This window comes from Centroberyx affinis, unplaced genomic scaffold (genome assembly GCF_046629955.1).
Source record: "Centroberyx affinis isolate AG114_WGS23_722 - 3 ecotype Tasmania unplaced genomic scaffold, CSIRO-AGI_Caff_v1 ptg003070l_1, whole genome shotgun sequence".
Lineage (NCBI taxonomy): Eukaryota > Metazoa > Chordata > Actinopteri > Beryciformes > Berycidae > Centroberyx > Centroberyx affinis.
The window spans coordinates 220,135-236,980 of record NW_027281155.1 but is presented as its reverse complement, the minus strand read 5'-3'; the positions used below and the strand labels follow the sequence as shown (position 1 = coordinate 236,980).

Here is a 16,846-nt window from a genome sequence, read left to right as displayed (position 1 = left end):
CATTCTACTGACAAATGATACTCAGCTGCTCTACCTTTGAATTAGTACTATATATAAGTCAAAGTAATGGTGTAATTTTTTTTAAACCCCAAGTGGTGGAGACTATAGATGACATGTAATATGTAAAACAAAAAGCACTTGAATTTCTGAAAATCTTCACTTATCTATCTGGTTCATCCCAAAAGTGTCTCACGTCTCAAGTTTAAAGCAAGAATTTAAAATATGAAAACATTCTGATATATGTATTTGTTATTGTTTTTGTTTTTTCCCTTCTCTGACTGTTTGTACTCATGTTTTTGATGCACACACATTATTTTTTGGAGCCAACTCCTCAATCTTCCATCTAATTGTTGACTGGATTATAAGAAGTGTTGTTTTTAAGGATCATGGTACATATCACTGGGGCCATCAAGTGGCGGAGTGGTGATATGCAATTCTTCAAAGAAAAAATGCAACAAAAACACATTAATTTCTTAATTTTGTAAAGTATGTCAAATATCAAATATCTGTCCGTGTTATTTCTGCAATTTTGCTTTTGTTTTGTATTGACATTTTCTTGTCTTTTTTTTTTTTATCAAACACCATATGCTTTTTTAATCATCTATTTTATTTTTTAATCATCTAAAATATTTGACCACATCTTGTTAACAGCTAAGATGGTATGAATTTTTGTTCCCACCTAGATTTATTTTGTTATCAAGGCACAGCCAGGGTTCGGAGGGTATCCAGTTTGCTGGCACTATCCTTGCTTTTTGCGTATGATGTTGTCCTTTTGTCTTCTTCAGGCTGTGATCTCCAGCATTCAGTAAAACCATTTGCTGCCGAGTGTGAAGTGATTGGGGTGAGAATCAGCAGCTCCAAGTCCAAAAAGAGAAACCTTTTTCTCTCCTGGAAAAGGTGGTGCAGCTGAAATTATATAGTACATTTTAAAAGAGCATGAAACATTTTTTTTTTGTCACAGCAGTGTGCACTGATTGCTGCAGTAGGATTTCTCTTTATATTCTGTATACAAATGATAGCTGCTCTTCTTTTGAATAAATACGTTGGTCTGCACAATATCAGGTCAAATAATTTTTTTTCAAATATCTTATTCTGGTTGAAAAGATGGCTTTTAGTTGACTTTAAAAATTGTATATTACAATGAAATAAAAAGCACTGAATTGTTTTTCATTACATGGCACCTACATCTACTTCTCCAAGCCAGAAATATGGCAGGAGGTTGTTCAAACATATTGAGTTGCTTGTAAATGGGATGAGTTCCTTCACTGCATTTTAAAGTGGAAGGGAAAAGTCAATCAAATCTTCCATTTCACATGTGAAAACTGCACTTTCATATGTGAAACCTGCACTTTCACATGTGATATGCTTTATTCGTGTGACCTGAAATTTACACGTGTGCAATATGTGTCAAAGTCACATGTGAATTCAACATTTTCACATGTGATTGTCTGTATTCACATGTCAAAAAACATTTTCACATGTGATTGTCTGTATTCACATGTCAAAAAACATTTTCACATGTGAAAATGAAGTCTATGTCATAAAGTCACATGTGAATTTGACATTTTCACATGTGATTGACTTTATTCACATGTGAACTGAAATTTGTACATGCTCTGTTCACCGCATGTTGACTTCATGACTGTGAAATGCCGACCCTTCTATTTGCCACGGGAATTGATGACGATTGTTATAACGGCAGTCTATGTACCCCCAAGCGCCACCATGAAGGAGGCTATGCCATCAGCGAGCAATAGACGGCCCACCCCGACGCTTTCTTCATTGTTGCTGGAGATTTCAACCAGGCAAGTCTCAAGTCTGTCTTACCGAAGTTCTACCATCACGTGAATTTTGCAACAAGGGTTGCTGGTCCAGACAACATACCTGGAGGCGTTCTCAAGGACTGCGCAGAACAGCTGAAGGATGTCTTCGTATATCTTTAACATCTCCCTCAGCCAAGCAGTACGTGCCCACCTGTCTCAAGAGCGCCACCGTCATACCCGTGCCCAAGAAACCCAGCCCAGCCTGCATGAACGACTTCCGACCTGTGGCTCTCACTCCGATAGCGATGAAGTGTTTCGAGCGACTGGTCATGCAACATATTAAGGCCCGCCTCCCCACAAAGCTGGACCCCCTACAGTTTGCATACAGAACCAACCGGTCCACAGGGGATGCAATATCCACCACCCTCCACCTCACCCTGTCCCATCTGGAAAACCAGGATGCCTGTGCCAGACTCCTCTTCATCAACTTCAGCTCAGCCTTTAAGTACATCATGTAAAAGTGCCAGATTTAGCCGTACAGGCTAGTTTTCATCTGCAGTCCCTGGTTCTGAATGACGTTCACCAAAAATGTGATGAAACGTTAGGAACAGCTCAGGTTTGATGCTCTCATCCCGCATGCTCTCATTTTACAGCTATAATTATGTATACAATAACACTTGTGTGTTTTGTAATGTCTTGATTGTGTTTTTTTCCTCATATTCTTGATTTCTGATGTCTTTTGTTTGATTACTAAAGTATATTTTCAGTATTAGTTCTTATACACACACACACACACACACACACACACACACACACACACAATATGTGTACTGCATGTACTGTATGTACAGTATGATGAATGCAAGAAAATTGAAATAGTGGGATGATAATATGGTCAGGGTTACAATAAAATGTAAAACATAGGTGATGTGTGTGAGTGCAAATATACAGAGAAATCCTATTGCAGCAATCAATGCACACTGCTGTCACAAAAAAAAAATCTCCTGCTGTTTTACAATGTGCTGCAGTATATACAATTTCAACTGCACCAATGAATGTGATTTTACCATTGATGCCCATGCATTGATCAATACCAGTGCCTTCTTCCTGCCATATTTGTGACTTAGAGTACATCTAGGTGGGAACAAAATTTCATACCAAGTTACATATTTACAAGATGTAGCCAGAAATACAACAGATACATATGTGATCATATTTTACAACATTAAGAAATGAGTGTGATTTTGTTCCATTTCTTCTTTGAGAAACTGCCTGTCACCACTCCAATCACTTGATGACCAAAACAATGATGAAACATGATCCTTGAAAAATAACACTCTTATAATCCACTAAACAATTAGATGGAAGATTGAGGATTTGACTCCACAAATGACATGTGTGCATCAAAAACGTGTACAATTAGGCAGAGGAAGGTATAAAAATCGATAAAAAATATATATCTATATCTATATATATATATATATATATGTATATCTATATCTATATATTCATGTGAACATTTTCAGAAATTCAAGTGAGTCTCCACCACTTGGGGTTTAAACCCCCCCCCAAAAAACCCACCATTACTTTGATCTGATATTGTGTAAACTAAAAGTATCAATTCAAAACAAGAGCACGACATTAACAAGCATGCCTGAATCAGCAGCAATAGAAAGCCCATGAATAGCTGCTACAAATGCATGGTATTTCATTTTGGCCTGGAAAGCCTCTTTTTTCTTGTTGATGATCTCCAGGCTGATGGTGGGAATGGCGAACAGCAGAGCATTCCTCTTGTGTGCAGCAAGCTCTTGCTCCATGGTTTCCTTTAAGAGTTGGAAATCATACAGGTGGAGATGAAAACTGGAGATCAGGAAGACCTTAGGAGACTCCACACCCTGTTTTTGAAGACCTGTGTCACAAAAGGAAAGTGATTTGATGAGTTCAACTTCACAAGGTGATGTTCCTACAACAGGTGTGCTAACACTTCATAGGTGCTCAGGTGGAAGAGTGGGGTGGGGGGTATGTATGGTTGAAGTGAGTGACACTACGCTGACTTTAAAACCTCCTTCTGAATTTTGGTGACACCTTTGATGATACGTAGTCATTACTTTGGTGTTTTTCACTCGATCTCCTGGCACAACATAACACACTCAATGAAGACTGTGGCTACCAAACGATAGTGAAACATTCAAAAGAATAGCTAAAACTACGCCTGAAAGAGCCTAGAGCCGGACAGAGGTGAAAATTTAACTTTGCCGTAGGACAAAATTAAAGACATTTTTGGAAAGGCCTTGAAAGTAACATATGTCAATGTGAAGAACATGGTTACTGCACTGCAATATTGTTCTTTGAACTCTGACCCTGGGCCATATTTGAAGGCTTATTATGCAGCAACATAAGGGGTTAGAGACATGGGGTCAACTTCTCTAGAAAGCTGTTGAGCTACACTTTAATGGGAGTGGGGTTACTGATGGCAGGCGGCACTTGTTGGGCTGAAATGCAATTTTTCTGAAATTCTCCTGCTTCCCATTAAGATGGCTGAAATCTGACAAAAGATTTGGGGGTTTTTTCACCCTCAAATATCCCAATAACAATGTCAATTCTATGTTTACAATGTCAACTATGGGAGAAACAACAACAAAACAACAAAACCCACGGAGCAGGGCTTTTATTGTGAAGTGCTCATAGGAAGTGCTGACAGCGCAAGCTGTAGTTTTTCCGGGTGGAAGGTTGCGGTGGTGAAAAGGCAAACTGCTCAATATTAGAAAGATGCAATACAATCTGAACCAACAGGTTGATGTTATAAGAGGATATAATAATAAAAAAAAAATAAAAAAAATGCTTTTGTTGGTGCAATTTTGCAGCCATTTCATCAGCTCTGTTTCATGGGCAGAAAGAGGTATGTTCAATGACAAAACAGATTATGCAACGTTTAGAAACGTTAACTCCTGACTGCGTTGTTCTATTTAAATTGTGCTTATTGTAAAGTAGATGTAACGATACAGTCATTATAAAGTGCTATATTTTATGGAGTTTATTGAGATGCCACTGAAATAACTTGTTATATAGGTTATGAGCCAAATGTATTTATTTATCTAGTAGGTGACATCAAAGAGCTCAAGCAAAGAAATGCATCAAAGCGGAATGCCAGCGGAGTGGACCAGCATTCCACAGGCCACAATCAACAACCTGATCGACTCTATGCGAAGGAGATGTGTCGCACTGCATGAGGCAAACGGTGGTCACACCAGATACTGACTGGTTTTCAAAAAATGCATATCTGTAGCCCTAGTCATGTGAGATCCATAGTTCAGTGCCTAATAAATGTCTTCTTTCAAGATAAAACTGCACATTTTAGAGTGGCCTTTTACTGTGACCAGCCCAAGGCACACCTGTGCAATAACCATGCTGTTTAATCAGCATCTTGATATGCCACACCTGTCAGGTGGATGGATTATCTTGGCAAAGGAGAAGTGTTCACTAACACGGATTAAAACAAATTTGTTAACAAAATTTGGGAGAAATAAGCCTTTTGTGTGCATAGAAAAAGTCTTAGATCTTTTATTTCAACTCATGACAAATGGGAACAAAAACAAAAGTGTTGCATTTATATTTTTGTTCAGTATATTTTATTTTGGCCTGGAAAGTTTAATCTCTCCCGTAGATTTACAATTTACACAGTATACTGAATTACAATAAACGTTGGGCTGTTCAGCTACAAAGTTTTACCAAGTTTTGCAAACTCATATTTATGCTGGAACATGGGCTCAGCCTTCTGAGTGTGCAATTTCCTCATATGGGCCACTGTAGCTTATATAAAGTTGTTTTTTTGTCCCTCCTAAAACAAGCACAGAGTTTCAGGATGTGTATTCAGGACATTGCTGGTTTCTTTGTTTGCCGATTGTGGTTTCTTGTCTTGTGACTAGCCAATGTTTCTACCCATCGATTTCAATGATGAGAACTGTCTATAATAGTTCTAAAGTAGGCTTATTCAAAAGTAACGCCATTTGATGTTTAAAATACAATAGAGTATGTTCTTGCAATCCTGTATCCTTCAAAAGACAAGCTGACTTTGATTTCAGTAACTACAGAGTTAGTGTAGTTGAACATGCCTGTGTGTGTGTGTGTGTGTGTGTGCGCGTGCATGCGTGCGTGTGTGTGTGTGTGAACAAAAATGACTAAGCATGACCACACTACAATTACTATCTTGACAGATCATGAAGACAAGACCTCGTGGGTAAAGCAAACTAGAAAACTATGACTTGGACAGAAGACACAAACTCGGATACAACAACTAGACACAATGATAACAAACACACATCAAAAGGGATGAAAATGTTCCTGCTGTAAATTCTGGGTCCTTTCAACAAGTTGTGACCTGCAGATTTGAATTGGTGGATGAGGTTTGAAACAGGCTTTGTCATGTAAGGAGATCAAGTAAAGGTTTGTAAATGAGTGTGAACCAGTGAGTTTTGCAACAGGGAAAGAAAGCGGGCCAATTCAATCTGAGTTTGGCAGAAGGGAATTAATTGAATACAGTGGACAAGTTTTTAAAAAGCAAAAACTGTAAAGTGGACACTGAGTTCCCCTTACAGAAAACCACATGTGAGTGTTCCCACATGTGATCTTAAAAGCACATGTGATTCAACATGTGGTTGTGCACATGTGATATTAAACCACATGTGGTTTTTGGACACATGCGTTTTACATGTTGGTTTTTCACATCTGATTAAATTCTTCATATGTGGAAAACCACATGTGAATGTTCCCACAGGGTCAGCAGGGTGAACAGCAGGGGGCTCAGGACACAGCCCTGGGGTGCTCACTGAGATGGTACCTGATGTGTGGCTGCCGACTCTGACTGTCTGCTGCCTTTGTGTCAGGAAGTCCAGGATCCAATTACAGGTGCCAGTATCCACATCCAGCGACCTCAGCTTTTCCACCAGTTGCTGTGGTATGACGGTATTAAGTACTCATGTTAATTAATGTGCATTGTCCCTTCTTAAATAAATAAACAAACAATAAACAAACAACCAAAAGTAGTTTTTCCTAATTCTCCTCTAACCCGAAGTCCCTCTACAACCAGATGATCATGACTTCAAGTATCACTGGTAGATCAAAATAGTATAATAATGGCCGCACTCTCAAGCACATACAGTATACAGTACACATACACACACACACACACACACACACACACACACACACACACACACAGATGGACACACACACTAACCATCTCTGCTTACCAATCGGTCACACAGCATAGACAGATTGATTTTTTATTTTTTATTGTCAGATTTATCAGTTTCTTCCTCCACATCATTTCCTGCAGATTGATTTCTCTGGGGAAGATGAATATTTTATGAAATAATCCAGCTTTGCAACACAGAGCTTTAGTCAGCTTTACTCAGCAATATCATGGCCTATACTTACTTATTCCGGCCTGTTTGTCATGAAAAAAGAAACAACAGCCAAGGTTAACAAAATGGATTGTGGGTCTACCAGGAAGCACCTGCAGCAGGAGAATGGAGGAAACACCATACAAACTGATCATGCACACACCTTTGTTTTCATCATGCTGACTTTACAGTGGCAAAAAAATAAAAAATAAAAAAAAATAAAAAATCACAGAATTTGTGATGACGTTTAAAACTAAAAAAGGAGAATATCACTGTGGCCCTAAGGTTGCTTGACTTGGTGGTGAAGTGGTAGTGGGTAGGTAGTAGTTTGGGAAAGGGCCTATGTCTTAAAGTCATAATGAAACCACACTAAGAGCATCTTGCTTCCTTAATGTGAAACAGGATATTCAGGTGAGACATAACGTGAGGAGGGATCATTCAGTGTAAACCAATGGGATATCAGTTAGGGAGAGAAAGGCAGTTTTATTTGGGAAGGATGGAGGGGCAGGACTGTTCAAATGTGTCTGATAGTTTTATGGTCGATTTATGTAAACTGTATTAATATGAAACAAAAGGCATAGAACTGTTTTGTCATTACATGATACTCAGTTTGTTCCCACATCACTTCTCCATGCCAGAGATAACCCAGAAAGACTTCCAGACACATTGAATTTCTTGTAAATGGCGTGACTTCCTTCACTGCTACCTGACACCGCCCACCTAAAAACAGAGGTGAACTCTGTGTACACTGTACAGTTTCGGCTGTTGAAAAACCTGTCCAGTATGTTTAACTCATTCTCTCTGCCAAACTCAGATTGAACTGGCGTGAACTGAAAACCAAACCTTATCGTGTATGTAAACCTTTATTTATACAGGGAGGGCCATTGAGAGCAAGCTCTCTTTTTCAAGGATGCCCTGATTACAGCACAAGATAAAAAAAACACATTACAAATATTACAGTACAAAAAAACCCCAATATAAAATCACATGAAATTCACAGGTTCAAATATCAACAAGACTATGAGAAGCACGTGCAATCCCCACATAATGCATCATCTAAAAGCGCCCTGAAATTTTCCATAGAAACAAATTGGTCCAGTTTAAGAGAGTCCTGCAGCCTATTCCATCTATCAGGAGCGTAAAAACTGAAAGCGGTCTTTCCTGCCTCACTGTTCATACGTGGTGTGTCTAATCTAATGTGTGTCTGCGAGCGAGTATGATACCCTGTAGCACTGAAACTCAAGAGCGAGGACAAATACAGTGGAAGCTTGCCAGACAAAGCTTTGTAAACAAACAAAAGACAATGTTGCTCTCTTCGAATGGTAAGGGAGGGCCAACCCACTTTTTCATGTAAGATACAGTGATAAAACGCAGAGCACTATGAAATACCGCATCAAGAGGCTTCAAGGTAGTAGGCGAGGCATGCATGTACAGGACATCACCATAGTCAAGAACAGACATTATTGTCGATGCACAATGGTCTGTCTACTGATAGTAGAAAAACAGGAGTTGTTTCTGTACAAGAATCCAATCTTTCCCCTCAGCTTTTTGGTTAGGTGTTCCACATGGGTCTGAAATGAAAGCCTATTGTCTAGCCAAATGCCCAAATATTTATAAGAATCAGCAATTTCAATTTGCGCACCCTGCAGAGTATGAATACCTATACTGGCATCAGTCCCATGAGACCTCGAAAACAGCATACATTTTGTCTTGTCAGAGTTCAAGACGAGCTTGTGGCCATTAAGAGACATATTTCCTTACATGGGCCAATAAGAGCCCATGTAAGGAAACTGCACGCCCAGAAGGCTGAGCTCTGATTCCAATATAAATATGAGTTGCAAAACTTTTCTACCCATTTCACATTGCCCCAGTGGCTTAGGCAATAGGCTGGAGCATAGAAGCAGACTTTAAGCTTTTCCTGTAGATGAACAGCCCAACATTTATTGTAATTCATTATATGGTGTAAGTTATACAGGAGAGTGTTCTTGTTGAAAAGGCAAGATCTTTGTTCCAGTTTCATCCATTTCTACATCAGGAAGACTTCAGAGTGAGTAACTGCTGATAGTCAACAACAGGTTGATTTTTTATCTCTCTGACTGTCTTCTCTGGAGAGCTGGGCTCACTTTCTCTCCTGGGCTTATTACTGTAGTTCTGTTCAGTGTAAAACTCTTGGTTTTTACTGTATCAATAAGATATAGAGATTCCAACAACCTCTTAATATTATCTGCAGTGATGCAGTGGACACACACCTAAACTGAGTTTACCTTCTTATTTACGGAATAGACTTTATCTTCCTTTTTAGGCTGATATCAATCTTTATCAACTGAATTCATAATATACATCATAGTAAGTAGTATTAAATTGGTGTACTGTAACCCAAATGAAGATAGGGTATTTTAAGGGAAAAGAGGCCATAAATTAATGCTTTTCTGAAAATATAATTGATTTTCATTTTCGTTTACATTGCTGTTTTTTGTGCCTGATTATCACCGACTGGAGGGGAAGTTTACCCACCTTTTTTTTTTTTTGTATTAGTTTTTGATATAGATATTTTGCTGCTAGAGAGATCCACTACTAAAATACATTGGGCTAACCCAGAAACGTTAACAAACTGGTCTAATGCCATCCAATATGTAATTACTGCCGAGTGTGTTTCCAATGTGAACTGATGCAATGTATAATCTTGTTAGCTAAAGCAATTAAAATACATATGTATATGTATGTATGTTTTTTCCCTTGTTAGTAGTACATATAAACTAATATGTATATGTATATTTATAATTCATGCAATGCTTAGTGGTTCCTGTGACCTTGAGTCTCTTTGACCCTGCCTCAGGGAGAGACCGGGAGTCGGGTGGGGCCCTCTCCGGGGGCCAGGGGAGGGTGACTGGAGAGGGCTTATTAATGTATTTATTTATTTATCCAGTTTACCCATATTTTTATTTAAAAAATACATCACTGATTATCTCTGCCTTCAGCATCACAGTACACCAGTGACCACTATCTAAAAATCTTTCTTTGGGCTTAGTGTGCTTATGGCTGCATAGAGTAGATAAGGTTGAGTAAGAGTTAGAACTGTCCCTCTAATGTCAGTGTAGTATATACAGGGTCTTAATTCAAATCCACTGATTTATATCAAGTGACCAGGTCAGAGCAATCTATTACACTCTACTGTAGACTCTAGACTAGCCAATGCCGACTGTGCATATTCACAAATCGACAACAAAAAAAGAGTGAAAAGTTAATTATAAAATTCTTCCATAATGTGTTGTATTGACATTGATACTATCAGTTTATCTAGAATTGATCATATATCAAATTGTATGCCTTATATCATGTTATTTATTTTTTTTTATATTATTTGACAATAAATACAGCAATGTCTCCTAATTTTGTATGTGCATAATGTTAGATGATAATTGGCTTACACATTCTACTATTCCCCAAAATAATATAATGCAATGGTTTTCACATCTGTTTTTCTCCAATTCTCAACAGTCGCCATGGAAAATCCAAATGATCATGAACTAGATCAACAGTTTGCAGAAGCGCTGAAGAACAATGATGCAGCCTCAGCTGCTGCAAAGGTCCAAGAGTATTTGGAAAAGCAGGATAATATTCCATTAAACATTGCCATCACAGGAGAGTCAGGCTCTGGTAAATCTACCTTTGTTAATGCCTTCAGAGGCGTAGACAACAGGGATGAGAGAGCTGCTGCTCCTACTGGTTGTGTAGAAACCACCATGGAGGTTACAGCATACCCCCATCCAAACTACCCAAATGTTACTTTGTGGGATCTCCCTGGGATTGGCACCACCAATTTTCCAGCTGACAAGTACCTGAAGCATGTTGGATTTGAAAAGTTTGATTTTTTCATCATCATCGCAGCTGATCGCTTCAGAGAAAATGATGTGAAGCTTGCTCTGGAGATTCAGAAGATGAAGAAGAAGTTCTACTTTGTTCGCTCAAAGATTGACGACAATTTACGTGCTGCGAAAAGAAGTCAGAGGGAGTTCAACAAAGAGGAGACTCTTGAACTGATCAGACAAGACTGTGTTAAAGGTTAGCATCTTTAATAATAATTTCTAATCTGATGAGGTGTAATTATTGTAATTACTGGATTTTCACTGTTGACAACAGACCAATCTCTATACAATACTAAAGACCAATCTGTTTTTTGCATTCACTTCAGGATTAAAAGAGCTTTAATCACATGTGATGTCTCTCAAGCCCCGATACATTTCATTGGAGAGAACATCATTCCAAACGAAAAATTCAAAATACCAAATTAAAAAATCTAAGAAAAGTTTGAGAATGAGGCTTTTTAGCCTTCACAGTCTCTTCACCCTCCAGGGGGTTGGGGAGGGACGGGGGGTATGAGTTGGGTTACATACACAGATACACATTGTTTCAAAAGTAGGTAAACAGCTTTTAATAATAATAAAATACAAAGCTGTATAATGTTTGTCATTTTTATCTTATATTCATAGTATAAAATTATTCGATATTCAACATTCAGTAGTCCATAGATAATAGGCCTACCTTGAAATATGATACAGGTAGTATTAATAATGTGTATAAATATGTATACCTAATTTTAACCTACAATTAATCATGAACAATTTCTTGTTCTTTAACCACCTTAGCTGGTATGATTATATTTACATGATGTAGGGGAATCCGGAAATCAGTGTATCTGGTGAAACAATAAAATTTCCTCATGCCATTGTAAAAACCAATGTACCATTTTCTTGTATGGAGAGAACACCATGCCAAACTCCATTGAAAATCTGGCAATTTAATGTGGCCACGTAAAATATGACTGAAGACCTAACTTTCAATTCAGCATACATATTATCCACCCAGCAGCACTTATTTTAATAAAATTTCAACTTTTAGAATTGACCGGTCTGTTTATCCTACAATCTTCTCCCACAAAATACACTGTTTTGCAGAACAGTAGACCACAACTATCTGATTTATAGTTAACTGTTGTACATGTGGTTAGCAAACAGTTGTGATCACAACAGCTCTTCAAAGTTAAACTTGTTTTATTTTATTTTGATCATCTGAAGTTGAACTGATCAAATCACATTCCTTTTGTGACACAGGTCTTCAAAAACTGGGTGTGGAGTCTCCTGAGGTCTTCCTGATCTCCAGTTTTGATCTCCACCGGTATGATTTCCAACTCTTAGAAGAGATCATGGAGAGAGAGCTTCCTGCGCACAAGAAGAATGCTCTGCTGTTCGCCATTCCCAATATCAGCCTGCAGATCATCAAGAAGAAAAAAGAGGCTTTCCAGGCCAATATTAAATACTATGCTTTCATGTCTGCACTTGGAGCAGCTGCACCCATTCCTGGCCTTTCTATTGCTGTTGATTTAACCATGCTGGCTTCTGTCGTCGGCAAGTATCTGATTGGGCTTGGTCTTGATATCAAGTCACTGCAGGAACTTGCTGATAGCACACATGTGCCATTGAATGATATAAGAGCCGTCATGACATCTCCCTTTGCTGCAGGAAAAATAAGCAAAGAGCTTATTATCAAGGTAATGTCCATGTCTACAGGTGGACTTGCATTAATGGCACTAGAGGAAGGATCGAGATTAGTTCCAATGTTTGGTATCCCTGTAGCAATGACAGCTTCTGGTATCTCAACCTACAACATTCTCAAAACTTTCTTGAACATGCTTGCTGAGGATGCACAGAAGGTCCTGATGAAGGCTCTGGGTTTGAACACCTCAGTGTGATATCATCACATGAATCACAATATCACATTCAGCAGCACAGTTAAAACATAGCACAAAAGAGCTTGAGAATAATTTTGTGTCGGTGCAGTGTAATTTTTGTATTACTTTATACAAATTATTTCTAATCTAGCTCCTCTTCTCAATAAACACTTTCGTCTGCACAATGTCAGGTCAATATGAAACAAGACTAGGTCACAACCTAGTATATGGCTGGACCGTGTATGAGTGTGCCACGTGCCACGGCCGACCAATGGTGTAACTAACTCCGCTGTAGACTGCTAATACAGAATAATAGTCCATACATCCATACTGATCCTTCCAGCGCGTCCCGTCTCTCTCTCCACCGCTGTCGTCTCCACGGCGCCCACGGCCCGCATTGATCCTCCCGATCCAAGCGCCAGGCGCTCTGTTACCCGTCGGTGCTGAAAACGCTGTTCGCCGGACACCGGGGGCGCATCGTCGTCGGGACCCTGGCCGAAATCTCGGCCGGATCATCGGGAACAAATCGGTGCCCAGCTAGTGGCACTGGCCGGAACTGTGGCCCCGGGAAACTTCGGGAAGGTCGGCAATAAGCCCTTGGCATGATTAAACCTCCATGCTTGTTTGTGTCGCTCTCAGAACAGAGGGGCTTCAGGTGGACTGAGCTCGCGCATATGCATCGACATAAACGGTGATATGATATAATTGTATAGATTCTACTTTAGCTTCAGCTTACATGCATGATATTGGTCAGCCTGCTCACTGTGTGGGAGAAATGGGCTCCTGATCTCAGCGGAGAAACTAGACGGCGGAGAAAACGAAACTGAAATTTCTGGCTCTGTGACGCTATGATGTGCCACGTGCCACGGCCGACCAATGGTGTAACTTGATCACTCAGTCACTCAGTCAGTCAGTCAGTGACAGACATTCGCGTTTGTAGGGCTGGCCCCGCTGTTGCGGTCCAGCCAAAAAAAACACATAACATAGCACAGTAAAACACAACAAATCAATAAAATCTTTTCCAATACCTGCATCTGTTGTACCAATGGTTTTTGGTTGATTTCAACAAATTCTGTATTAAATTGAACTGAAAAGCATGGAATTGTTTTGTCACTACATGAAACTTGTTCCCACATCTATTTCTCATGTCAGAGATGAGTCAGAAAGACTTGCAAACACATTGAATTTCTTGCGTCATGACTTCCTTCACTGCCACCTAGCTGTTATCTGGTATCGTTACAATACTTTGAGATTTTAAAGTGGCAGCAGACTCAGTGAACACTGTACACTTGTCCAGGATGTGTAACTCATTCTGTCTGACAAAATCAGATTGCTTCCCTGTTGCAAAATTAACTGGTTCACACTCATTTACAAAACTTTACCTGGTCTCCTTACATGACAAAGTCTGTTACAAACCTCATCCATCACTTCAAATCTGCAGGTCATAACTTGTTTAAAGTAGCCAGACTTTATTCCAATTAAACTCAGTTCAATTCAATCTTTATTGTCCAGTAAGAAAAAATTGGTTTGTAGACCAGTAAGACTAGATGGGGAGTCAATAGCTTGATAGAGTGCAGTAAAAGGCCAGTCATCAGTGCCAAATACAAACTTATTGTACAGGTGTAATAGATGCTAAATCATTTCATATGCTGAGTGCAGTGGTGATGAATGAGTCCCTGCTTGTTTTACTGTTCAGTTTAGACACTCTAAAGAGGCTTTAGACTATAGAGCCATCAGAATAACTTCAAATTAAAATCTTACATTCATATTTGCTCCACAAGACATGATCAACTCCCCTTGATTGATTTACAAATTGATCAAATCAAACATGTAGTAACCGACCTGTAAATAGGAACCAGTGTGATTTCCCTGCTTGAATATAGGTTGTGACAATGAATAAATGTGTCAATGAATAAATCAATCATTATATGCTATATTATGTTATCTTTCTATATTGACACTCACACACATCACCTATGTTAAAATCACCATTTTATTGCAACCCTGACCCATATTATTATCCCATACAGTATGCATACATACAGTACATATACTGTACACACATGCAGTCTATGTACACATATTTGTGTGTGTGTGTGTCTGAGAACTAATACTGAAAATATATACTTTGGTAATTAAACAAAAGACATCAGAAATCAAGAGTGTGAAAAAAAAACCCACAATCAAGACATATGTATACAAAACACATGTATACATAATTATAGCTGTAAAATGAGAGCATGGGATGAGATCATCAAACCTGAGCTGTTCCTAACGTTTCATCACATTTTTGGTGGACTTCATTCAGAACTAAAAGCAGTTTTTCCTAATTCCCCTCTAACCTGAAGTCCCTCTAAAACCAGATGATCATGACTTCAAGTATCACTGGTAGATCAAAAAATATAATGATGACCGCACTCTCAAGCACATACAGTATACAGTACACACACACACACACACACACACACACACACACACACACACAAACCATCTCTGCTTACCAATCGGTCACACAGCAGAGACAGATGGATTTTATTTTTTATTGTCAGATTTATCCATTTCTTCCTCCACATCATTTCCTGCTGCTTGATTTCTCTGGGGAAGAGGGACATTTTATGAAAGAATCCAGCTTTGCAACACTTTACTCAGCAATATCATGGCCTATACTTACTTATTCCTGCGTGTTTGTCACAAAAAAAGAAAAAAAGAAACAAAAAGCCAAGGTTAATTCAGGTTCACTAACAGTCATAATTCACTGTCTCAGACCAACGTTTCAGAAACTATAGGTGAGGATGCAAAATGGATTGTGGGTCTACCAGGAAGCACCTGCAACAGGAGAATGGAGGAAACACCATACAAATGTAAATTTCTACTTTGTCAAATATTTTTGATCATGCACACACACCTTTGTTTTTCTCATGCTGACTTTACAGCGGCCTCAAACAAAATCACAGAATTGACTTTTACAACTTACTTTCATATCTCATTCTCATGGTTTTGGATGTTATGCGTTTACAGGGACTGTTACAAGCAGTTATCATTGCCTCTCGTAAAATTTGAGGCAGCAAAACAGCCGTCCGTGCGTGCAGGGCGTCTATTGGTTGCCATGGTGACAGCTGCTTCCTTCTTCCAGAATAGTAGCAAGAGCGTCCCACATTTTGCCAATTTATTTCTACCCTCCACCTTCATTAGAAGTGCCCTCCACAGCTGTGAGTGTAACTTGAATTGGAGTGACACTTGTGGTGAAGTGGTAGTGGGTAGGGAGTGGTTTGGGAAAGGGCCTATGTCTTAAAGTCATAATGAAACAACATTATAAGAGCATCTTGCTTCCTTAATGTGATGTATTTCCTGTTGAAACAGAATGTTGGGGCGGGGAGGAATCATTCAACAGTGTAAACCAATGGGATATCAGTTAGGGAGAGAAAGGCAGTTTTATTTGGGAAAGATAGAGGCCTGCCCCTCTATCTTTCCCAAATAAAACTGCGTTTCTCTGTTCAAAAAAATTTTTTTTATTGGTTGGAATTTTATGATATGATAGTTTGAATGAGCAAGTCAAACTGACTTTGACATAAATTCATAGCATCAATTATTGTAAGTGATATCAAACTGAGAGGCTATATGAGGACAGGGTCTTTTATTTTGCCTCCCTGTTGTTGTTGTTGTTGTTGTTGTTGTTTTTGTTGTTGTTTTTGTTGTTGTTATTATTATTATACATAATCTTATCATCAATATTGTTATTATTATTAGTATTATTATTATTATTAGTATTAGTATTAGTATTATCATTATTATCATTATCATTATTATTAGTATTATTATGCCTCTTGCCAGGCAGTCATTGTAAGCTAAATAAGAATTTGTTCTTAACTGTCTTGCCTGGTTAAATAAAGGTTATTAAACAACAAAGAAAAAACATAAATGAATGCTGTTCTGAAAATGTAAGTGATTTTAAT

General features: G+C 38.7%; 1 protein-coding gene across 1 annotated transcript; it reads left to right on the top strand.

Annotated features, from left to right (window-relative positions):
• The first annotated feature begins 9,050 nt into the window (after positions 1 to 9,050).
• Positions 9,051 to 14,775, top strand: LOC139659343 (interferon-inducible GTPase 5-like). The gene is made up of 3 exons (XM_071537576.1): positions 9,051 to 9,212; positions 10,664 to 11,227; positions 12,277 to 14,775. Exons 2-3 carry the CDS (start codon positions 10,669 to 10,671, stop codon positions 12,912 to 12,914), a joined length of 1,197 nt encoding a protein of 398 aa, XP_071393677.1. The 5' UTR covers positions 9,051 to 9,212; positions 10,664 to 10,668; the 3' UTR covers positions 12,915 to 14,775.
• Positions 14,776 to 16,846: the final 2,071 nt, after the last annotated feature.

Bases quoted from the DNA above. Each gene is read 5' to 3' on its own strand.
- LOC139659343 (XM_071537576.1), top strand. From the start codon at position 10,669: ATGGAAAATCCAAATGATCATGAACTAGATCAACAGTTTGCAGAAGCG. The intron at 11,228-12,276 runs GTTAGCATCTTT...TTTGTGACACAG, and splicing joins CAGACAAGACTGTGTTAAAG to GTCTTCAAAAACTGGGTGTG.